The sequence below is a fragment of the Symphodus melops genome (genome assembly GCF_947650265.1).
Source record: "Symphodus melops genome assembly, chromosome: 8".
Lineage (NCBI taxonomy): Eukaryota > Metazoa > Chordata > Actinopteri > Labriformes > Labridae > Symphodus > Symphodus melops.
The window spans coordinates 3,669,702-3,695,336 of NC_136698.1; the positions used below are offsets into that span (position 1 = coordinate 3,669,702).

The 25,635-nt window shown below is 41.6% G+C and overlaps 1 protein-coding gene across 2 annotated transcripts in view; it reads left to right on the forward strand.

Annotated features, from left to right (window-relative positions):
- The window catches only part of LOC306828782 (carboxyl-terminal PDZ ligand of neuronal nitric oxide synthase protein-like), a 155,103-nt gene that overhangs the window by 28,504 nt on the left and 100,964 nt on the right, over positions 1-25,635 (forward strand). For both annotated transcript variants that reach the window (XM_079351435.1, XM_079351436.1), the window contains exon 3: positions 23,044-23,136. In XM_079351435.1, coding sequence (XP_079207561.1) covers positions 23,044-23,136 — 93 coding nt within the window. The remainder of the gene's footprint in view (positions 1-23,043; positions 23,137-25,635) is intronic.

A 25,635-nucleotide genomic window follows, 5' to 3' on the forward strand; every position in this document is an offset into this window, starting at 1 on the left:
CAGCTGAAAACTGAAGAAGTAAAGAGCTCAGTTTATTAAGTGACTGGCTGAGATTAAGAAGAGAGTACTATCTCAAAGTGTGCACACAAACTAGTGAGAGCGTGTTTCTACATGCTGCGAATCATCCAGAGATGCATTTCTTTTTGTCCTTTTCATGTGCAGTTGTTTGTCTTTCTTAATTGTAAAGCTGGTTTGAGGTCTAATTTGTTTTATTTCCAGACTGGCATTCATTTTTTCTCATGCAGATTCAGTCCTTGAAAAGTGAAGAAACATTATTCATCTTTCTATATAGAATCTGGGATGCTCGTTTACGCTCTTAAGTCAATGTCAGAAAATAGTGTCAGTTATTCTTATTACTATGTGCTGCACTTCAACGGTTATTAAAAAAACAAGGTAGTAAAATTAACGTGTTCTGAATATATGCTGTCTTTTTCCTTTTTTCTTTATCCAATTATTTCAACTTTTCCTTTCTAACTTTTCTCAGCTTGGTGCTACTTTTGGTTGAGAAGTTTTGTCAGCTTTGGGTTGTATTTTCACCACTAACTCAGTTTTAGGTTGCACTGAAACGGCTGTTAATTGACTAGTCGGATACCTGCAGAAAACTATGCAGCAGCAGAGCACAGAGTGTTGTGTGAGTGCTGCTCAGTTTTGAGAGTTTCTTTTCACGCGGTAACACCTGCTGGGTGTTGGGTGACCTCATACCGGCAGTAAGACACAGATACGTGCCAAGAGAGACGGCTGAGTACCAAAAAAAAAAAGGAAAGGAAAACAAACTAAAGCAAGAAAAAGAAATCCTGCTTGTCTAAATCAATACAGTCATTCAGTTTATTCTGATATTAAATAGATGTTGGCCTGAGCTGGTGTTATCCACTCAGACTACTATACAATGACACTAAAATTGTCACCGATTCTAACACTGGTGAATAGTTGCTTTGGGGTTTACCTTGTTGCACAAGCTTTGGATACAGTCTATTTACAGTATGTGTAGGATCTGTTTTAATGTGTGCTGCTTATAGACCAGCATGCCAAGCATTTCCACATGTAATCCAAGTCTTCGAGGAGGCATCACGCGTGATAAATCGTTGGCTCCGAGGAGATATCTGAGACGACTGTTGATCTAAATTGTTTCCTGGCTACAATTAGCACGCATACACTCAGTGATTCCCCCTTTAGGAAATACTACAGCAGCGTTCAGCGTTCACCAAAAACAATAGCAGAAATAAGAGAGGGCCTGATTAAAGGAAGGATAAATAGAAAACACGTGCATCTTGAGTAATTTATTAAATTTAGGCTTCAAAATGGGAGACTTTTTTTTGTATGTTTTTCCTGACTAGTGTTCCTCTTAGCTCTGGATGCCAATAACAGCTCCCCTGGAGACAGTGAAGCGTGAAGCTGTTAGTGTGGAGGGAAAACTTCTGGAGGTCAACCTGGGCAAATACACACACACACGCACACACACACACACACACACACACACACACACACACACACACACAGGCAGCGCTCACACCACACGATAGATAAAATAGTGTATATATGTCATGCTGGTATTCAGGTGCAGAAGAGGGAACACTCCCAGGCGCAAACTCTCACACATGCGGGGACACAAACTCATTTTCACCATCCACGCGACAACGTTCCCGATTATCTGATGATAATTTTTCAGCCGAGCGTGAAACGCTGCCAACTCGTCTCCGCTCTGCATCGACGCCATCCTTCACATTATGCAAAACAGGCTGGGATCAAGAAGAAGAATGGGAAAGGTCTCGCAATCTCAACATCGACAATTGTGGCAATGATGATGACAATGAGAGGGATGACTGCAAAAGTCCTATATGCTGGTGTGCGTTACTATAGTAACCAGGATAAGTTGCTGAAGGGTCACAGATGGTGCTGGAGGAGGAGGAGGAGGAGGAGGAGAGGTAATTAAAAGAAAAGGAGATGGATAATGAGAGGCACGTCAACAAGAAAAGATAACGCCCACTCTGCAACGTATTGGGATTCAAGGTGTACTTAAATTATCAAGACAAAAAGATGTGATATTGTTCTTTATGCTCATCTAAAACTAAAACAATGACACAAAGATCATGTGGACTAATGGACAAGGCGTCTGACTTTGGATCGGAAGGTTGAGAGGTTAGCAGGTGAGCTTTATTGGAGCCCGAGCTCCGTCTGTAGGGACTCGGGTTGGGAACCGGTACAAGTCCGATGCGGACCAAAACATAGAAGTTGGTCTGGTAGCTGGAGAGGTACTAGACCATCTCTCGAGCACTGCCAAGGAGCCCTTGAGCAAGGCACCGAACCCCAAGCAGTTCAGGCATGGCAGCCGCCGCACTCTCTCCGTTAACGCATGTCCACGGGTCTTTTTGGAACATGTGAAGAACTTGTCCAGTCCCCTGAGAAAATGAGCCACATCCTGAGAACAGCACTCATTAAGTCGTATTAGCAGTCCTGTCATGTGGCGACCCACCAGAGGTTCGACCCCTGCCCTGTGAGGGCTCAACTCCCAGAGTTTCAGCAGCACTGCTTTAGATAATGAGTGTGTAGTCAGCTGTGATTATCATTAACGTTTCATAATCATCAGTCTTTGTGTGTGTCAGGGTTAATAAATTGATATTCCTGTCAGTGTTTTCAGTAAACAGAGCAGTGCTTTTTGGCTCAACATGGATTTGCTTTTCTTTAAAATTAGAATAAAACATCATCTCTCTTTTTTTGCATTACATTCACTCATCAAGGTTGAAACTTTTTTCCCACGCCTCACTTTTCCTGAACCTCATTTATAGTTGATAGTTCAAGAAATGCATGCGGAGTCTATTAGTAGTATTTAAAGATTCATAGAATTACATGAAAGCTATTATTGAAGGATGCTCAAACTGGATCTCCATATTTTCAGGTACATATTTATCCCAAACCCATGCTCATGTTTCACTGGAGTGTTTCAGCTGTTTAGCTTAAAAGTGTCATTGAGCCCAGCCCGAGCTTTCCTCTCAGTCTAACTAAAAGCGATGTTGAAAAAAAGAAAAAAAAAGGTTTGGGTGTCAAGTGCAGCTCCGGAGCACCGCTGGCAGTTATGTAGCTGTGAGCGGAGCAGCAGCCCGTGAACTCGGCAAAGAGAAATCCTGCGAATGCTGTCAGCTTTTATACCGTTTTTCCATGAGAGGCTAAGACTTTGAAAGGCACTCCAATTACAGTTACTTCACCCCGCAAAGTGAAGCCTGTTTCAGTGTGTACAGCCAGCGAGACGGCCTTGTTTTATCCTCTGTATGAGTTCAAATGAGCTGTCTGAGCACGCTTTCACCTGCATGAGAGCATGCGTGAGTGAAACTGTGTCGGGAGGGAGAGCGAGGCGAGGGCTAACTTTGACAGTGTGTCAGAGCGATCGCTGACAGAGGGTGTAGCACTGGGTTGAGTCTGATATCTACTCTCATTTCAGCATGTAGAAAACACAGGATGAAGGGGGGGGGGGGGGCTTGGTTTATAAGAAGAGCTGACACGAATGTGCAACAGTAGAGAAACGACTCGTTCTGCATGAAAATTCCAGAGTCATTCATCCTGTTTGTTGAGCAGCTCTAAGCGTCTGAACCCTTTGAAACAGTCCACACATGCACACAATAGTATTTTTACATATTGCTGATTTAATACTGAAAAGAATTTAGATACCATCATACCGATGGAGCCGGTGCTCTCGTCCAGTTTTATTGGGTTTGGGTTCCACACTTTGTTGCCCAGATGTAAAGCAGCACAGTGAACAGATTGCACCTTTTAGCAGCAGCACCATTGGCATTTCTTTCATCCCCAAAATGGAGATAAAGTTTAAATGTAGGCTGTGTCAAGTTAAACAAGCAGAGACTTGAGTAATGTATACCCTTCTTCAGCACAAGCATGTGGACGTGAACCTGCCACAAGGACCGAACGCAGGTGTTGCTCATACTCTTAACAGGAGACCAATATGACATTGTTTACCCGCAGATCCTGCTTAAAGGTGACTTATCACAACAATATGTACAAGATAATGCTTCCTCTATGTTTGACTTATTAATGCTCAATGTGGACTGTTTTCTGACGCTGAAACTGGTCTGTTTGTTTGAATTTGCATTTGTTTGATCTACAAGGGAATTGGTCCCAACATTCAGATTTCCAACAGGGTTTTATGGCGATCATAAGAGGCCTGTTAGTCACTTCCATCACTGAGTATCGACATTACTGAACAAGCAGCTGCTGCTACATCACTAAACCATGTGTTGGTGTTTCAAGCCATCTGGGCACTGTTCAGACTTCCTCCCTGGCACTGATCTCCTGCTCCTTTTTTGCCAAGGGTCCATTTATTTTTTTATTTTTTTATAAAGTTCCTCCAACTTCCCCCCCATCTGAAGTTGATACAAATATCCGGAGGAAAACAAGCTGCCACTCACCCTCAGCCTCATGTTCCCCAGCTGCTTTTTCCCCTGCGGTCTGCAGAGCCTACACACATCCAGGTGGACCTCACATCACAGCATCCAGGACTGCAACTGTTGGACTGTAGCCGGATGAGCAACTGCCCAGCTGGGGCTGAGCTGCCATTTAAGCCCCGTTTCCACACAGCAGTCCGGTATGGATCGGTACAGTTTGGTACGGTTTGGTTCAATTAAGCCCAATCCCGTTTGCGTTTCCACAGCCACCGTGCCCTATTTGGTAGGCGCCGTGTAAACCGGATGACAATTGCCGCTATGTAAATAGCGTTGTATGATAGCAGCTAACCGCTAACAAATAAAGTCAACAAAGGAGAAAAACGCTACACAAACCAAACCAACGCTGGAAGACATCCAGCAGTTTATCCACTCTATCACTGACAAACAATCAGCTGTGTATTACAGTCAATGGTGTTTAAACACAGCAGAGTTGTGTTTGCTGACGTAACACGGGAAGTGACGATTCCTTGAACCAATCAACACACTGCACTGTTTAGCTCCACCTTTTCGGGTCGACTCGACATTCTTGGCACCCCAACGGAAGGGTCCTAAAAAGTGGGACGGTACGGGTCGGTTATTTGGGAATTTTTCCCGGGATTAGTCTATGGAAACGCCGCAAAATGCACGCCATACCGAGACAAAACGAGTCAGACCCCTCGGTGGAAACGGGGCTTCAGACTTCGCCCAACACCTGCACAAAATGCAAGCTGTCCAAATGGCAATCTTTAAGTTCTTTATTGGATGTTACTCGTTTTGTTTTTTTCACGTAAGTTTTTCACATTTCTGCTCGAACGATATCAGCTCAGCTAAGGTGTTTGCGTTGCAATCAACAAGGAGACAAACAAGTCAGCTGGAATAAAACCTGAGGAACCTGCACTTCCCATCCAGTCCTAAGCTCATCAGTGTCTTGGGTCAAAGGAGGCCCAAACGCCACCAGATGAGAGAGAATTTATCCAGATCTCTGTGATGAAATGGGAGATGAGAAGACATGTTTTAAACTTTAAAGTCACATTGAAAAAGCTGAAGATCACATTATTTCTCTCTCTGTGGAGCAGTTGAATAATAATGTTGCAGCATTAAAGGAATTTTTAATTATCTCAAAGGCGCTTTGACATCACTCCCTTAATCCTGTTCTTTTTTTTGTTCATCGATGGGGGATATTCATGATGCCCTTTGCTAATGGAAACGCTTCTAAGAAATGTTTGATGTTAGATAAATGATTAAAAAGCTTATTGGGAATATATTCTGAGGAGAGGAAGAATTAAATTCATCAGAATCCACTTTTTGTTTTGTTTGTTTCTTTTTTTTATTAGACAACGAGCCGAGCATCTTCTGTGTCCACACTGAGTTTAACTCTCTTTCTCATATTTGAAACTTTTTGTGTTATCATCTGCTCTGTTGGAGTGGATCAACAGGGATCACTGCTGCTAATGCTGTATTCTGTATTCTATATTTAATATCACCGTCTGTCAAGAAGAAACAGGGCTGACAAGAATAGAGACAGCTGGATTTTTTTCTGTCCGCCTTTGCGACCCTCTATGATTTTCTATTCTCAGTCTCCTGCCGCATGAAGCTCAGAGCGCTCTTTGCACCGTTGTCTCAAAATCTTTCACACCTGAATTTGATGTGTAGTGCAACAACTTTTCCTCCAACCGCAAGCCTTCACAGAGAAAGGTGTGTTCAGACCCTAAGCAAATGTTTTCTTGATTATGTGTCACAATCCAATCAGATTAGACTCGCTGGGAAAAATCGGAACAACTGAACCAGCCGCTATTCAACGATGAAACATTATACAAGTTGCAGTCTTTTTTTTCTGCTTTGGATTAGTCATCTTTGTCTGAGAATTACTGACCCTGTAACATCTGACTGAGGTATTAGACTTCCTCGGTCCTCGTTTCAGCATCCCACCTCCAAACTCTTAAGATATCTCTCTGCCGAGTTCTGGACTTTTCATAATCAATCTTGTGCAAAGCAACCCACCTCACATTTCACGCTCGGTAATTCTTTCCAGCAGTCTTGAATACTTGCAGTTCAAAACCATCAGAATTCAGCAGCAGGAGCTGTTAGGGAAATCCAATTTTGACTACCGACCTCTGGAGTAAAGAGGGGCATTTGCATGTAGCACGGGGGGGAAACGGCGTGCTGTTGCGTGTGATGAGACCGAGAATTCCCCTGACTGCTTTAGTGATCCTCTTATTGAATAGGTGCAGTACTGGAATACAAATGAAGCGCTGTGAATACTCGCTCTGATAGGAAAAATTGGCCAAACAAACCAGTGAAATATAAGAAAGGACAAAATAATCAGAGGGAAGGGAGGTGAGGCACGAGCTTTATGTAACATGAGCAAAAATGGTCTGCGTAACTACAGAAACAGTAAAAGCTGCTTCACAGGTCGAAATGTGAAGCAGCATGGAACCCGGCCGATTAATCAGCTGATAATATCCAGCATATCCAGTGACTATTTGTATCAGCTAAATTGATCACAGATATGGGCTGATATAACTTGATTTATTAACCAGCTAAATAGCATTTCATTTCAGCATTATCATGTTAAACTAGTGTAGTTTTCTTTCTGGCTTTCTATCACTGTCCAGCGTGTCAAGCAGTAACACGCACGTGTGCAGTTACTTTTCAGTTAATTGACCGCCTCGTCTTCATTATATATACTTTCCACAAGTAGTTGATAACTACATCTGAGGGAACGGTGCAGGGAGTGTGTATGTCTATTTCTATCTGCAGATCAACCAGAGATCTGATCGAATAGAGATATCCACTGATCTATTGGTGTCTGATGTCTCCATAATATCGACTTCAGTATCGGCCAGAAAATCCCATAATCTGTCGGGCCCAAGTTCATTGAAATGAATGGAGGTTCTGCAGGCCAGGTTTAAAGCATGTTGTAGCAGAGCTGTTGTCAAAACGTTGGCGGAATTTATCCAGTTAAAGAAAATGAAGTTCTTCAAAGCAAACTGCATTCGAAAAGTACATGGAGAAACACAATTGAATTCTTATCTCTGTCTTTGTGACGACATTCAGTTGACCAGAGTTAGGGTTAGAAGGTGGGTTTCAATGGGTTTCAAGCTGGAGATTGGTTCTTAATGCACAGATTTCTTACACACTTTGCACTTCCACTTGCATGTTGACTAGGCTGTTCACTGACAATGTGATGTGCTCTGACTGAATAAATTCTGTATCATGTTGTTGTACTGTCAACCTTGTATATCTGGTACATTTTTGTTGGGGGGGGGGGGGGGGGGGGGGAATACTCTGAGAAGAAGTTTTGTGTTCATAGATTGTGTCGGAGGAACAAGTGGGCGTGCAATCAACAAAACACAGCGAGAAAAAGAAACACTGACCTACAACTGGGAGTAGTACTGCAAGAAAAAAATAATCACTGACGAGAGAAACGATTTAAATCAGCCAACTGTGAAGCACGCCGTGAAGGCAACAATCACGTCTCACTACCACTACTGTCAGGATGCATGATACTAGAATTTCTGATGATTTCTAACTAACTTTAGCCAGTGAAACAAAAATGCACATTTTTCTTGATCACTGGTCATAATCAGGGAGAGTTTATCTTTATTGATGGACTGTTTTTAAGATGAATCAAGTGAACAAAATCACACGGGGTTTTTTTCCTCTCACTTGGATTCTATTTGTTTTCATATTTGATTTTGATGTGTAAAACGGAAGAACACGCTTCTCTTCCTCTCTGCCTCTGAGTTTTACTCTCGCCTCCTCTCCCTGCTGGGGAAACGGCAAGCAGCTGATAAGGTTGTTGAACATTCAGCCTCTGGCCATAGCTCACCACAGCTCCTGTAATCACACAGGTTCTCCTCTCCGTGCTGTGAGGAAGAAGGCAAATACAGGCTGCTGGGGCTTCTTATTACAGCAATACCATGAGATAAGATAGCAGAGCAGAGGAACCCTTCTACTTCTCTTCTAGTCAATGTTGTATCAGTAACAGGGCAGAAACACACTGTGTGTGTGTGTGTGTGTGTGTGTGTGAGAGAGAGAGAGAGAGAGAGAGAGAGAGAGAGAGAGAGAGAGAGTCCCCCCTCTATGTTTGGTTCCTCCCTTGTCTCTTGTCAGGTTGTTTCAGGCTTTGTTTGGCTTTCAGTGGAATAATCTGAAAGGAAAAGGACCCAATGCTGGGAAAAGTGTATCCTGGTGCATTGTTCCTCTTTACAACAGTATATGTTTTGCTCAGAATGGTGACATTTGGTCTGTGAATTTTTTTTTTCTGTCCTAGAAGTTTATCAGTTGACTTTGTAAGATGTATTTTGGGCCATTTTGCTTTTTATTGGATATGACAGCTAAAGAGAGAGAACGGGGAATGACATGCGGGAAAGGGCCGAGGTTGGATTTGAAACCCATCGTGTCTATTGCCTCATATCATACAAGGGGCGTGAGATGTAACCGCTAGGCTATTTGGCACCCCGCAGTTGGATCAAAGATGCGAATCGAATTGGTTGACCCGTTTCCAATATAACTACACCAATGTGCCAATATACTACAGGACAGGAAGTAAAAAATGACAAGGCTACTGGTGATCTACAAATTGTGTCTTCAAATAGTTTGGTGAGAGGAGATACATTTGATTACTTATTCTCCTATGTGTAATAAAAGTAATTACTTTTATAATTATATCAAGTCAATCATTTTGATCATCTTAAAACATCAATTAGCTCACTTCTTTTTAAAGAAACCATCTGAGTACCACAGGATGGATCCATTGGTGCATAATTCACATGGAGTATTGTATGGCTTATTTCATTTCAGTCTTGAGGTGTTTGATGACATTATTTGTAATTGAACCTCTCTGAAGTAAAAATGGTTGTTTCAATTTCATTCTTGGTTCTGGTGCTGGTATTGGTTAAAGTGTTGATATCTGTATCTGTGTTGTACTTGGACATTATATATAAATGTAATATTGTTTTGACTGTTGTTGGGTGTGTGTGCTTGTGTGTCTCTCCACTCCCATGTATTTGCCTGCAAGCTTCCACGATTGTGTGTATTATGTACCAGTGCTTCTTTTACTGCAGGGGTGTGTGACTCTGTCTGATAAGTGAGCCCGCGGCAGCTGTGGAGGTCCAAGACAATAAAAAGACCATTTAGTGGAATCTGCAGGGAGCAGGAATGCTGCGGCCATCGGTCTGCATGCCTTTTACAGGAGCCTTTATAGGCTGAGAAGGCCGGCCCCTAAGGACGTCTTTGTTACCTGTGGATGATGGGGGAGCAAAAGAGAAATCGTGTGCAGAGAGAGATATCATTTGAAAAAAAAAAAAATAATAATTCTGAAAGGAGAGTGGTGCACGTGCTTCGGTCTGTAATTTTTGACTTAAAACCAGTTTGTGAAGGCTCTTATCCAAAGTGCTCTACATTAGCCTGATTGAATAACATTTCAAGTAATGACGGCGCCAGTGGGGACGAATCTTTGAACCCTGAAACGCGCTGGTGCAGTGATCTTTACCCAGTTTATCACAAAGCAGTAAAGACAAACTGATAGAAAATTCACGCAGCGGAAATGTTGCCATTTTCAGACCTGCAGTCTTGAGGTAAATAAGTGTCAAATCCAAACAACCCTATTGACCACTGACGTCTTGATGGGGGGTCTTTTCATGTATGAACAGCTGTGCTCTATTTTTCAAGGGTCGATGTCCTCCAAGACTGTGTTAGTCTCATCCTGTCAGTCCCTCTGAAATTGGAAGTAATGACTGCAAGACATCAGCTAAAGACGCTCAGCTTGAGCAACTCTGCAAACAGGAATGTGTGAAAATCCCCAAATCTTCAGATGTGCACAGCGGAGACCATCACATCCACACTGGAGATATAATCTGTTATCACACCCTCACTGAAAATATTGATTTAGAAGATTAAACCGTTTCTTTTTACACGGACACAAACCATCCAGTGTCATTTCAGCACTTTAAGAAGATTCATTAGAAGTCAGGCTGCAGCTCCAAACTAAAGAAAAGGTGTTCCTCTGCCTTAAGGCACTTTATACTTTACTGCGATTACAAAGGGACATGTTGAAATATCATTTTAGGTTGAAAGCATTATTTACCGCAGGCCTGGAGGACTATTACAATCTTCTTATGAGGTCGCCTCGGGGTGCTCTTCAGACCTCCTACTGTGAGCAGGTTCTTCACTTTGTAATCCCGAACTATTACCTCCCCTTGTGATACTTGATGTACTCAACTTTAAAGTCTGCAAAAGGGAAAGCCGACTCTTCCTCAAAAGCAAAGGAGTTCTGCTAATCCAGAGCTAATTGGCCTTGTTAAACACACTCGTAGCGAAACTCTGCTCTGTTAATTGTTGGAAACGTACATGACACACTTTTCATGACCTGCTTTGAGTGATTAACTGAATCCAAACTCTTCTCATGACACCCTTTAAAGTTCCCTTTTAAACTGATCTAACACCCTGAGGTGTATTTGACATGAACAAACAGGAAGTCAGCCTTTTAGAGTCCATCAGATACATTGTGGGCGACTTCACTAAAGTGCCAATTAAAGCTGTAAGAGCTGATAATCCTCTGTTTTTTTTTCTTTTCAAGGCCCTTTATCGTGACAGCCAGTAGCTGCTCGGCCCACGCTCTAATTTAATTCCAGCCAAGATCCTCTCGTCAGAGTTGCAGAGGTTCCTCTCTGTAATTGGTTCTCTGGCGGTGTTGCTTTTTCCAGCCTCCTGCGATTCTGTGTCCCTACACGAGTGTTTCATACCGAGGTGAAGAGATTAGAGCTGCAGTGGGGTCCTTGGTAACGCAAAGATTTGCACAGCGTTGTTTTTGGAGTTTGCTTTGGTCATTGTTATTTGTCGTTGTGGAGCCGAGGAAATGATCCTGCTCTGCTCTTGGCTGGCCTTTTTCTCTTAAAGGTTTCCATTCCAGTGTGTAGGGCAGCGCTCGGATATAAAAGAATGTTAGCAACAGAGTATAACAAGCCGGACACCAGTGTCCACACAGGATTCTGTGACTGTCTGAACAAACAATGAAAGTCCCATCTGGTGTCTGAAACATTTATTTTTCATGGAGACTTTGTCTGAGGAAAATCTTTATATTCCCAATAACCTCATCTTTTCCTCTGTAATTATAACGTATAGACCTGGTGGATTTAAGAACATCCAGACTCTCTCAGATGCCAGCCTTTTGGCGTCCACTTTGAGGTTGCCTGGCAGCGTTGTTTGTACAAATAAAGCCCTTCAAATCAAACCTATTATTTTCACGGCTTCCCATCTTGTAAGTCAGACATTACAACTTGTACTCGGAGGCAAAGTTCAAACAACGTAAAAAGAAAAAATCTCTAGTTTGACAAAGTACTGGAAGCTCAAAGAGCCAGAACTGATTGTTTCTCTTCAATGCTTTTTCTTTGCTTAAAAAAAATCTATCACAGAGTGTTTTGCTTCAAAGGTTTTTTGAAACTTTTCAGCAGGTCTCTTACAAAGCCCTCATAGATGCCTCAAATGAAAACAACAATAGTACTTTAAGACACAGTTTCTACTGCATTAAAGAACCGTCACATTAGAAGGATATAGTGAATTGTATTCAGACAGCTCAATAAAAAAAAATCAAACTAAAACACTCTGTGCTTAAACAATGTTTGATTCTTCAACAATTGAAAGATTGATCATGTGTATGTTGGTATAGATAGATAGATAGATAGATAGATAGATGGATGGATGGATGGATAGATAGATAGATAGATAGATAGATAGATAGATAGATAGATAGATAGATGGATAGATGGATAGATGGATGGAGTAAACACAAAGACAATCAGTCTACCTCTTGCTGTCTCTGTGCTTTCTCTGGTTTATTCAGACCGCGCTGTCCTTCAGACTTTCAGCAATAATGGACCCAATGCTGGAATAAAAAGCTTTTTATTAGCTGCATTGTAAAGGAATCAAATCTTTGCTTTCTGTCTCCAGAACAAATAATATAACTGACTGTCTTTGGAGAGGAGACATTAAAGTCTGGACATTCAGTTCGAATCATTTGTTCTAGTGTCACTGAGGAATTTAGAGCATGACGGACTGTCAGCCTTTGACATGCTAATAAGTGAGTGTCCCAGCGGACCAGATGTTTATCAAAGAAGAAAGGTTGGCTTAGATAAAGACACCCTTTAAATCATTGCATTCAGAGCTAATAGCAGCCTCTTATACACACACATTGGGCCCAGTGATTGCTGGGAGTGCACCCTGCTGTCACTCATTTTACGGAACATGACCTAAATCATATCATTATCGCACATTTAAAACTCCTCAGTGATGTTTATTGGTGTCTTTTGGCATTTGAAGTTAAAAGCTTGAGTGAATAAAGTTTCCTTTCTTCTGATTTCTTTGAACTTTCTGAGGTTGTTGTTAGAGTTTCGTGTCATCTGTGGTCTCATACAGATTTCATAGACATCAAAAATCAAGCGCTGTGAAAGCTTGTTTTCGTGGGAATAGTCCATTGTTAAGGCACAAAGAGATGAAGAAACACTGTTGATTTCACTTTTCACATATAGACAGAAATAACTCAGATAATGAAAAGAAACACAGGCTGAGCGTTTCGTCTCTGCTTACGGATATCCCGCTGTGTGTGATTCAAACACGTGGAAGGAGTGAAGATGATTTTCTCCAACCTACTTTGTGGCCCTTCAGGCTTTTAAACCCGCTGTGCTGACTCAACAGGTCGGGTTTATACTGATGTGGGTTCTCAAGCGCTACCTCATCTTCCAATAACAATCTTTTCCTATTCACAGTTTACATGTGTCAAATGTGGGAGTAATGTTTGAGTCTGCAGTTTGCAAAGTTAGACTAAACTGACTTTATATAAAAAAAAAAAAGTTCCCCCTGTTACAATATCTTATTGAAAATGATTGTTAAATATAATTTAGTCCGGTTTAAAAAACCTATTCTCTTTAGCCTCACGCTCTGATGCTTTTAACGCTTCATGACATCTGCAGTGCCTCAAACATAGATTCATAAAACATGCCAAAGTAAGTCTCCATTTCGCTACAGCTTTTTAAACCTCAAGGACCTATGCTCTCGTAACTCTTTTTCGAGTTCATGTTTGAAATAACAATTCAGCAGAGTGCCGATTTCAATGTTTGTTCCATGACTTCTTTTGGTGTAAGACCCACAATGAGACCGATTTTCTCTCGTTTAATGATGAAAACATGTCAGATTTGTTCAACTAGTGACTTCATGTGCAACAACAGAGAGTTTGAGAAACTATTGTAGTTAAAATATACATTTTTATCTAATTGAATTGACTACTGTGAAGATTTTGCTGCACTAAAAAGCTTGACAGTGGACTCAACAGTAACTGAGGGGGTCAGGATGCAGTTAAAGGGTCAGTTAGCTGTAATTACAGCTCAGTGTTTTCTCAGGTCTATAAATAATTCCCTGTAAAACAAAAACAGCCCGCCGTGCCCCTGCCATTATGAGGAGTCAAATAAAACTGATGGTCTCATTTCGACATCATAAGTGGTTCCATTTTCACCGTTCATTGTCTTATCAAATCCATTTTGAATGAAAGAATGCTGTTATCTCTCTAACCAATGATGACCATCCGCCGCTTCAGCTCTGATACAGCAGGGCCCTGAAAATGAGAGCGTGCTGGAAGTGATTCGTCGATACACCAACCGGCTCCAAATTGAGTTTGTCTCTTGTTTCCTTTCTGGGAAGAGACTGATTCCTCGGCTGACACGGTTCAATAAGAGCAAAGAAAAGCCTGTGTAACTCATCTCCTCCATTCTCTTGCTCTCACAAGTGCAGGTGAAGGGAAAATAAACGATAAAGAAAGGTTAAATCGATGAGAAATATAGATTGAGTGCTCAGAGTAGCCTTAAATAACCCCAGCAGTTTACTTTGATCTGTACCTTTTGAATGTTAATCCATGGACTCCATCATCATATCTCACGTGTCATTGGGTTGTGTTACATTTTCAGTTTAGCTTTCGAGAAACAAGCAGTGTATCGCTTACAAGGGTAAATATGACCCTGTTATCAGAGCCAAAAGATGGACCAGCCAAAGAGATCTCTTTCAAAAACACCTGATGTATCATTGTTCACCTCAGACAGTAAGTCTTAAGTACATGGATCATCGGGCTCTCTTCTCCTCGGGAATGATGGAGAGAGATTTTCTTTATCTGATACTTGAGATACCAAAACTGAAATCCAGGCAGAGCTCTCCAGGAATCAGCAGGCCTAGCTCCGTACATTTGCATGTCGCCAGGCTTACATAAGGCTGACCTCTACGCCCGTCCCTGTGGGTGGTGGTCCCAAAGAGCAACGTCTCCATGATGTTGTTATTGGCTCAGCCGAGGGAAAACCTGGCCACAGCGCACTCACTGGCAGCTCCCCCCTCAGATTTGGCTCGACTTAACCTGACAAATGCTACAGCGGTTACAGGCTACCATCTATCCACTTATCCAAAGATGTTAGACGTTAGATGTTTGTTTAACTGAATTCTAGGGAAGGTGATGACATTTAATTATTTTGTCAGCTAATCGTGTACACCCCTACGCCTGATTAGGATGTCTCTTTGGCATGTCACTCTGGAGTTTTTCCACTTACACCAAGCTGGGATGAGACTTCAGGATAGATTTAGATCTCACTACAGGGGTCAGTGTTTCCTACCTGGCTTGGAAACACCTCAGGATCCTCTGGTATACAGCTCCAAAAACTTGGGAGAAGATTGCAACAGTGACCAAAGTCTTTATAAGTGAAAGTAAATGGGTGGACTACTGTTAAAGATGTATCTGTTGTTACTGGAGCTTTGATATATCCAATACACCGGTGTTGGGGACAGATCTATGACCACAGAGAGAACACATGGAGAGAGAATAGGTCTCCATGAGACAGAAACAGAGACGTCTAAGAACTGAGATGAGAAGAGAAAGTGTCCGAGGAGAACATCTTTAACTATCCATGAAGGCTGTGACAGGTGATACATTCCTCTATCAAACAAGAGGAAAGTGTGCCAACAGTCTTGGAAAGTCTTGTTTATGTAGCCTGAAGACTAAACTTCCTCTTAGAAGTCGTATTTTTCACACTGGAGACGGAGATGTGTCTTCTTTCGCAGATGCGGTCCCAATTGTCGGAGCTCATGTATAAGTGATGCATGTGGGAGTCTCGAGTCTTTTCCTTGGCAAAGAGAAAGCTGTTTATAAGTTATTGACTGCCACAATTTACATTTCTCTCTGTGTGTGTGTGTGTGTGTGTTGGCTAGTGAGTTTATGAATTTAGGAGGCTGGTGTTGAAACAGCAAATGATAACAGTCTGTGATTAAAGTACCTTTATCAAGTTCTTCCCTGGGAGTTCTACTTCCTGTTTCCTGTTGTACTGTAATGTTTAAATAAAGGTTAAATAAAATAATAATAATAAAAAAACATCAGCTCCTCAAAGGTCGACATGGGATGAATTTGTTCCCTTTAGTCAAACTAACTGTGCTAATTAGGTCTCCAAAACACATTAAAAATGTCATTAAAAGTTAAAGCCATTTAAGATATTTGGTTTGGGTTGCATGTTAGGAAAAAAACAGTCCGTATGGAGAACAGATGAGCAACCGAGTCGACCTTGAATTGAGAGATTTTGCCAATGCTTATATACTTTTGCAGAACAACACGACACTTTCATTTAAATGTTTCTTTATGCCTCTTAATACCTCCATTTATGCACGACTATTCTCCATGGACATCAGTGTAAAAGAGTTCAAAATGTTTTCCTGAACAGGTTGTAATATTTTTGTTATAGGCTGAATGTGCAGTCCAAGTTGAGCTTTTGAGGATTTTTTTTTTTTTTTTTTTTTTTTTTTTTTTACAAACCTGATGGGCCTTGTTGTGTCTTTTGTACAAATAGTTTCTGAAAATGAAATGTCTTTTCATCAACTACTGTATATTGCTTGAGATTGAATCAGCTGCTGGTCTGTAGAGGGAAAAAAAGAGGACAGGCATGGGGAGTGAAATGAGTGCAAAAGAGAGGAGAAAAAAAGAACATGAAGAGAGATGGATTGGCACACAAGGGGACAGATGCTGTACCAATATGTCCGTGGGAAATGGGAGCGACAAATGAGAGTGGGGAAATGAACATACACATAACCTCTGCAACGACAAGTGTTTAAAGAAAATGGATTGAGATGGATCGTTTTCAGGGGAATTTAAAGACGTAAGGGGGGGTGTATACTGTAGCAGAGAGAAAATGATGAAAGAAGTGTGTGTCGTGGTGTGAAGAGCTGCGTTCTCTCTGGGCGAGTTCAGATCTGTGGTCTGATCAGAAGATTCAGCTGAAGATCTGAACATGCGAGGGGATACACCACGCTCACTCTTTGGTTCTGCAGTAGAAACACTTGATTTCCAAGTGAAGTGGTATTTCACAGATTGTCTTGAAGAGGAACTGACCATGTTCGGTTCTGTCTTAGGTTCTGTGACCCTTCAATCTGCAGAAAAGCATCATAAGAATTCTGCAGGACTCCCTTGAAAAAGAGGTTTTTAACCTCAATGGGACCTTTCCCTGATGAATAAGGGTTAAATGAAATGTTTTCTGAAGCTTAAATAAGGGCTCTCCTTGGGATGCTAGTTGTGTTGTACAGTTTATATTTCATTCAAATCAAAGGGATGGAAAATAAGGTCAGTAATGACTTGACATTACATTTTTCCAATTCATAGAGTATAATTGAAATGCCAGATTGTTCAAGGCGTGACTGAAGGCTTTCAACATTTGCAATTCATAAATTTGACTTTTATCAAGCAACTCACCTTTGAGCTGCTAAACCCAACAAATGAGCAGAGAAACATGACGGAGAGTTATGCTATATGCTGCGTTGGAATTAATTCAGCAGCTGAATAAAGGAAACGTTTGAAGGTGATTTCTTTCAAATTAAAGTGGAAAAAAGTAAACCGCCACACACTGTAAAGGACTTTACTGCAACTTTATTGTTATGTGGCTAAACCCACACTTGTGTGTTTTTTTTGTTTAGTGCTTTTCTAGTCATCTGACTACTCGAAGAACTTTCACACCACAGGTCACACATACACATTTACAAACTGATGGATAAGACGTCAAGTCATTATTAGAAGTAAGTAATCCCATTCATACACCACCGACAAAGCAGCTCCTGTAGCTGCAGGAGCTGGGGATCGAACCCTCGACCTTCTGATTAAGAGACGACAGAATCTAAAAAATGATCCAGAGCCTCGTCCTCACTCATCTGCTCACCGTTTCTTAGTTTAAGAAAACAAACGTGTGGCATGACAAAGAGAGAGAGAGACACTCGGACACCCACGTTCCCTGCTCTGATTCGCTCTCATCGGTCATGGCATGTTTCCCCTCCTGTTTGAAAAGGTTAACCTAACAACAACAAAGACACGATCCCTGACAACCAGCCGGTTAATTCTTCATCTCTCCTGTGTTTGAAGCAGTGTTTAAAACAGAATGGACACATGTTAAAAAAAGATCCGTTGAGGATGTTCCTCAGTGGTGGATGTTCAGCTGAGTAGCTCTCCAGTAAAAAGGAATCCCTCAGTAAGACTGTAAGCCGGGCGGGATGTGCCATAAATTAGTAACAGATCATTAGAGGCCTCTTCTCTTCCTGATGTATATCTAAGTCTGTAAAATGATACAGCTGCCATTCTTGAAAACCAGCAAGCTTATAATAAATGTAAGATTGATTGAGCGTAACATTTGAATTGTATAGAGACAAAGAAAAATCTCACAATGAGTCAAAACTTCAGGTACTCTTTGAAGGCTGAAACTAAATGCAGGACTGTTCATCAAGCAGCGAACGACGTCATGAGCCTGCAGGGTTATGACACCGTGCCTTTCAGTTTGTATAATTAAGAGTTTAATGATCTGAGATGTTAATTTGACTTCATATTCTCACCATGTGATCATTTCCTCCCACCCTCTATGACCTCTACTTTTCATCTTTTACAGCGCCCTGTGTCTTTTTTCTGTCTTTGAGGGGGGATGTGTCCTTGAGACGGGTCTGTGCTCACAGAAGGTCAGGGAGATAAAAAAAAAAAACGTGCGTCTAGTTTGGATCACATCGTGCATGTCCGCAGGGCTTGAAAGCAAGACGGCAGAAAGAGTGTTAGCAGTGTGAAATGTGCACAAAAAGTTAGACAAGTACAGCACAGTGTAACGTCAGACAGGCCTTTGACAACGAGCTAATAAAGAGCAGGGAGCTCTAATGTCAGCACACTCTCTGTGCTGCTCAGCGGAGATCATTGATCATTGTGTGTGTGTGTGTGTGTGTGTGTGTGTGTGTGTGTGTGTGTGTTTATTTGCATCCTTTCTCTCCTCATACAACTCAGCCTGCAGTCTCCAACAGAAATGGAAGACAGGCTTTTATTTCTCTCTCCTGGCTCTCGGCTGATATGTCAGTGAGTGAAAATAGCACCGCTGGCTGCGGACGCTATTGTGTCCGTGTTTTGGCGTCTTTGTTGCCAAAATGATGGATTATACTGGAAACAGGAGGAGAGGACCTCTCGGAAAGAATGAACAGTTTATCTGGAAAGAGAAGCTGCAAATGTTTGACTGAGGCTTTTTATATTCACTTTTTTGTTTTTTTTGCATGATGCCTGAGCTTATTCTTGGACTTCAGCGTGCACTTCTGTTTACATGAGGCACTTTTATTCTATCTTAAGTGGTCGTCCAACCTGCTGCACGCAAACATATCCTGTTTATTGTGAGACAGCAGGCAGAAAAAAAGTGAACAATACATGTTCACATGAGATCAGCTTTAGCTGGAACTTCCTGTCAATAACATGTATATGTGCCTTCCCATAAATCGTACTTTTCAGTTCCTTAAACAATGAAATGATCTTGAAAACACACCGCCAGTACTTGTGTGCATTACATATAAGATAGATGTATAAGCAAACATCCCAAAAGTGGAAATTTATTGCAATAAAAAAAATGAAAGAAGGAATTATTTCTCTTTCAGTAATCTCTCGTCGTTTTTGTCGATATTTCTTTTGAGTGGGGTTTTACCTTTATTTTGATAGTGCAGTAGAAGGAAATAGGGTGAGGAATGTCGTGCAGGTAAGGAGTCTCAGGTTGGACTTTAACCTAGGCCGCTCTCACTTCTACTTTGTATGTCTGTATTTTAGGCATCCAGAAAATTAAAGACTCAGCTGAGGTCGGCCATTAAAAATGAGCTTAGGTTATAAATGTCTGCCTCGCATCAGTTGACATTTTCTATACTTGTCTCAAAATGTTCCAATCAATACATTAATTAATCCTTTAATTGTGCTTGTCCATCCCTCTTGAGATGGTTATTTTAAAGATCTTCAATGAAAACGCTGGTAAAATGTTTGTTGCTTCATTAAGTAGAGTTCAGTCTGATTGGACCTTTTGTTGCCTTGAGCAGAATTTCTTGACCCTTAACTTTGTTGTTTCTCCAACATGTGGCGTTCTGATGACCCCTTAGGTGTTAAAAATGGAGAAAGCAGAGACTTTCCCGAGGTTTTGTAGAAGTTACACATATTTACTTTTAATGACTCTATGAGCCAAGCGCATCAGCATTCCTGCAATCAGTTTGTGTTTGTTTTAGCCAATGCTTCTCCCTCTCCCTTATGTGTCTAAAGCTCTGCAGAATTTAACAACCTTTTAGTTGTGAATTCAGGAGGCTCATCTCGCAGACACATTAGGGATTACCCTGAATGACCCAAACTGTGTCGTGAGCTGATATCTGTGCTCATTAAAACACCGTCGGCACCTCTGCCGTGGAGGTGAAGCATTTGGTTCATCTAAAAAAAGTCAGCCTGAATAAATTGCCCAAGTTGTAAAAATGAAAGCCTGTGCAGTTCCTCAAGTGCAGCTGTTCCTGTGGTACGACCGTTTAACGACATGCATTCACAGTCTCATATTATACAGATGGATGCGGCGGTGATATGATCACATCGCTGCTGTGTCTCGTGATAGAAACTGAAGGCAGGGTGCAGCGTGTGAACGCTGTGCTGGCTGATTTGGACTCAATAATGGGAGCGTATCAGACAGGAATAGACCGGCTTATTAGAGTTAAGTGCCTTCTGTCATATTATGCTGCATACACTTAGCCCGTCAAGCACCGCGTGAATTTTGTTAAATTACCGCTGTAATCATCTCCGAGGAGGTCAATCACCTATTCCATCAGGCTCACCATCGTTCAGACTCTGCATGTGCAGCATCGTTGACATCACATCAGGAGGTTACAACACGGCAATAAAAGTGCTCATGAAAGTGTGACGTGTAAACATTGCTGCACCTTGAAACTTGATCGTAGTGGTGGAAGTGCTTCAGCGTCTGACTCTGTATTCTAAGAACTAGTGTGTCTGTGTGTGTGTTTGTGTGTGTGTGTCTGTGTGTGTGTGTGTGTGTGTGTGTGTGTGTGTGTGTGTGCCCTTTAGTTAACAGGTTTTTCCTGTACGGTCAAGAGACTATGTCTCTTCTCTCCACTGTGGTCTTTTTATATAGAAAGGAAATCATTTTTGTGATATTTTGCGTGCCGATATTTTATCCCCTCAAGGTCGCCAGGTATCATTTTTGTTATTCATAGCAGAATTGCATTTTTTAGATATTTAGATATAAATATATATTAGATCTTTTAATGTAGGAAGTTGAATGCAATTCTACATACAAAACCTTTAAATCACAATATATCGTATCGTAGTTCTCGGCACTTACTGCAAAATGTGTTGTGACGATATCGTGTCGTCGAGCCTCTGGAGATTCCCACCCCTAAACATGAACATGATTATTTTCTTGCTGTTTCTTGAAAAACTTGTTGACAGACAGTACTGGAGCTAACAGAAAGACACCATACTCTGATAAAGCACTGCTACAGAAACAGAGATGACTAAATCAATATGAAATGAATCCATGGTGACATTAAAGTGAGCAGGGCTGATGGCTACAAAAGCATGGGGTATTGACTGATCCATTGACACAAAGTGCCAGCAAGCATTTGGAAAAACACGTCACATAAAGTTCAAAAACAGAATCCATACTGAGATTTGATTTGGAGGTGATTGAATGCCGACACAGCAGGCTTTCAGACCCCTTCCCCACAGCCTGGGTGACGTGGCATATTTTGTGCTACCACCAGCGCTGCCAGAAACGTTTGAATTTTGGCAGCTCATACTGACGGTGCAAAGTCACTCCCTGAAAGTAAAGAGAACTCCATCAAACAGAGAACAAGAGGTGGCATCGCTCAACAAATATTGTATTTATAGTGTTTGCTGAAGTTATTCAACCCGTCAGCTTGTTTTGGACACACAGCCGTGTCACTGTTTGTTTGTTTTTTTTTTTACTTTTTCTTTTTACTTGCACTGAGCACATTTCCCTCGGGCATCAATACCCAAGACCAGAATTAACTTTCAGCAAAGTGGATGAATTTTGCAACATCTCACAAAAGGAAGGCTTTATGACTAAGGCTCATAACAGCTGCTTTTTCTGCATAAAAGTTCTGGCTAGAGCCGCATTTATGAACATCCACTTCACCATAATGTATCAGGCAGCAAGACTCAGAAATGTCAGCTCAGGGAGAGGGCTGAAAGATGGAGAAAGGCAGAAACTACAGAAGGTACTTGGAGCTAATGTGTCTCCAGGCTCCCATGACAGCTGGTTCGATGTGACTAAATTACCTCCCACTTACTCAGAATATCACCAACATGCAGAGGATTGTGGGAGAGAGAGGTAGGCAGACACCTGGCTGCACGAGGGTTTGCGCATGTATTTGATCACAATAACAATGTTTACACATGCTTCATATTTGATATGCAAACAGTGTGGCGGTGTCAGTCTGTGTTGTCTGGATTTGCCTGCAGCCGCGCGGCTGTTTGACCGAGTGTACAGCTCCATTAGAGGCAGACCAGATGATAGAAGCTGTCTGGTCTTCGTCGTGTGAACTGATTGTGACGGAGCCGTGTGCTGTGTTTATTCAGCAGTGCTGTGTGTCCTTTTCTCTGAAACCTTTTCATCACTGCTGTGAAACGTTGCGATGAATTGGAATGCCTGCACTGTTTTGATGATTTTTAGTTTGCAGAAATGTGAAAGGAGTTCAACTCAAGACTTCATTTCTTCAATATTTTCAAAGCACGGGTTGATTTTTTTAATGTTTCAACTGGTGTGGATGTCTACTTTAGCATGAAAGCAGCATCATATAACTTTTCCTCTGCAGTGAATTCAAAATCAGTTGTCACACAATTGTCGTCATTATGGCCCTGCAGAGGTCTGTCTGCCGTAGAACTGTTTTTTTTATTGCTTCTGCAATTCTATATATCAACATGTGTAAAACTCTGTGGAGCTGTTCACACATAGAAACTGTCTCCAGGGATAAAAAGATGATGATAGTTTTCAGTGTAGTGGACAGAAGGTCAGCTTGTTCTTGTTTTTTCAGCACAACATTTTCTTTTTAGATTTTTCCGTTAAGGTCGTCGATCCTTTCATGTTTTCAAATCTTCAGTAACTGTGGAGCCGACTCAGCCAAAGCTCACTCTCTGATTGGAACAGAAAGAACACCCAAACACTCGTCTCCACAAAATAAACACAATGTGATGTGTCTAAATGAAAAGAAAACACAATGTACAAATTCTTAATCGACTTTCTTTTTTTTTTCTCTGCAGTATGAGTTCAAGGTGAAAAACATCAAGAAGAAAAAAGTCAACATTGTGGTGTCTGTGGACGGCGTGAAAGTCAACCTGAGGAAAAAGAAAAAAGTGAGTGACCTTTATATTGCTTATGTTTTATTTGCTCCTTTTTACAAATGTGTGCAGATACAGTGAGTTTAGACTCGTGACATGAGGCACTGTGGACCATAGCTGAAGGACCAGTCAGTGTCATTTAAAATACACCACTCAGCATATTTCATTAGAATCGTTTTTTATTGGTAAAGATCTGATCTTATATCTGTGTACTGGCGTCATTTCCATGTCGGGTATCGGACTGTCTGCACCGATCCACGTCACACCTCAAGAAAGATTGTTATACTTACATTATACTACAGTCGCGGAAGAAGTGCATCATTTCATTCGTCTTGTCATGAGTTATTTTCAGCCTTGCTTATAAAAGGATAGGATGGAAGATATTAATGTTCAGATCTTAAATGTTCAGTTCGTCTCTTGAAACAACCAGTGCATATTAACTTCCTGTATCCTGTCTGCAGAAGGAGGTGGAAATCAATCAGGGTTTTAATTAGTTGGCAGACAGAGGTGGGAATAGAGACACTGGAGAGGCGGACAGAGGGCCTGAGAGCGATCGTAGGTGTGGGGGAAGAAGACGTTAAAGTTTACAGCGGTGGATGTTAATGAGAATAGAGATGGGAGACGGCAAAAAGAGTGAAGAAACCTCGATGTGGGAGTCGACAGGAGACAAGTGCGTCTGTGTTTCAGGTGTGGTGAGGCTGACAGCTGTAATCCACAGAGACAAACCCGAGTCGACTTCACTCCCTGAGAATCACAGAGAGCCTGACAGGCGGAAAACCAGTGAATGGGAACAAAGAGAAGCTCACTTAGAAGTGCCATCCACTCCCCTCACTGGTGTTCAGTTCTACCTCTTCACTCTTTCATCCAGGCTGGAACCCGCTGGCTTGGTTTTTCACAGTTCCAGGCGGCTCGGCTGGACAGCATCTTCTAAAGTCTGCTTAATATTTAATGCAACAGTTGTGACTGTCAGATGTCATCTAGGGTTTAAGCTGTCGCTCTATCCAGCCTGGGCACACTCACATTGAGTTGTAGTAAAGGAGGAAAAGAAGTCAACATGGCGACTGAGCTTTATTTTTCTGTATCCCTGCAGAAGTACGTTTGTTTGTTTCCTTAAACAAGAGGAAGAATGGACTGAAAGAAAGTCCATCACTTGAGGCTCTCTATGCAGTGGACAGAATTGAAAATGATTTAATCATGTTTAATCAATCATCTATATTCTGTACAGAGTAAATCATCAAATGGACGGCAGTCATTGATACACATTCATACATGAAGATGAAGCAGCAGGAGTCATTTAGGTGTCTTTGTTATGGACACATCGGAACCCTGGAACTTGTGGTTGAGAGACGACGACTCAGCTGCGGGTTTGACATACAGACAGATTCTCCTAAAGCAGCCTTTCAGAGCAGCTCCCTGTAAGCCACCAAGCACACCTCAGTAATGAATAATGATCTAAACCAGCGGTGCATTTATTCATCCCAGATATGTGTGCTCTTTATGAATCTGCAGCCAACATTTTAATGTGCATGTAGACGCATGAAGTAATCATTTGCTGTGACTCGATCCTTTTAATATAGATGAGACGTGTCGCTATAAATCTCCAGTACAAAGAAGCCTGTCGGCTAAACATGATCCATGAAAGAAGAAGTGGAACTACTGATAATCACATTTTGAGAAATATTTCTCAGAATTTATGGTTTAAGATAATTATTTTTTGTACAGAGAAGAATCTGTAATTTTTTTTAACGTGTGTGTGTGTGTGTGTGTGTGTGTGTGTGTGTGTGTCTGTGTGTGTGTGTGTGTGTGTGTGTGTTAAGTTGTCTAAATGATCCTGGAAGAAGACGTGTATCTATAACATTAGTATTAAACAAACAAACAAACAAACTTGAATTTCCCTCAGGATCAATAAAGTATCTAAGATGAATAATCTTTCTGAAACCAGTCGTCTGGTCGAAAACAAGGACTGTAAGCAGTTCTATCCTCTTCTCTGGTGGAACAACAAAGCACACAAAGGAAGATGTAATGAAAGTTAGCAGACTGAGCCTCCACTCTGCGTGATGTCTGCTGATGGGGGGAAATATTAAAGCCATCATTGAAGGCTCAGTGTCGAGTTGATTGGCCGGCTGGAATGAAAGGTCAGTCAGTACGCGCGCTCCGGCTCCACCTGCGTTCTCGTCTCGTTTGAATGTCAAGTGTGACCGTCAGGTATCTATTTCCATCTCTCGAGCACGTCACAGGCGATGAAGGAGCATCGTGCACACTGATTGAATGATTGAGTCAACAAAGCTCTGTAGAGAAAGAAATCAATGGGAATCATCTCTGTGTGCTCACGTGTTGAACCTTTGTGACTTTAAACCCAGAGGTGGAGTCAATCAAACAAAAGAGAGGAATGGGAAAACAAAGATCTCAAAGATGAAGATGTTTTACTTTCTGAACAAATTGTGTCCTAATTGATATCAAAGCAGGGGACAGACATGGATTCATTTAGTTTATTGGATTTTTTTCTTACATTTT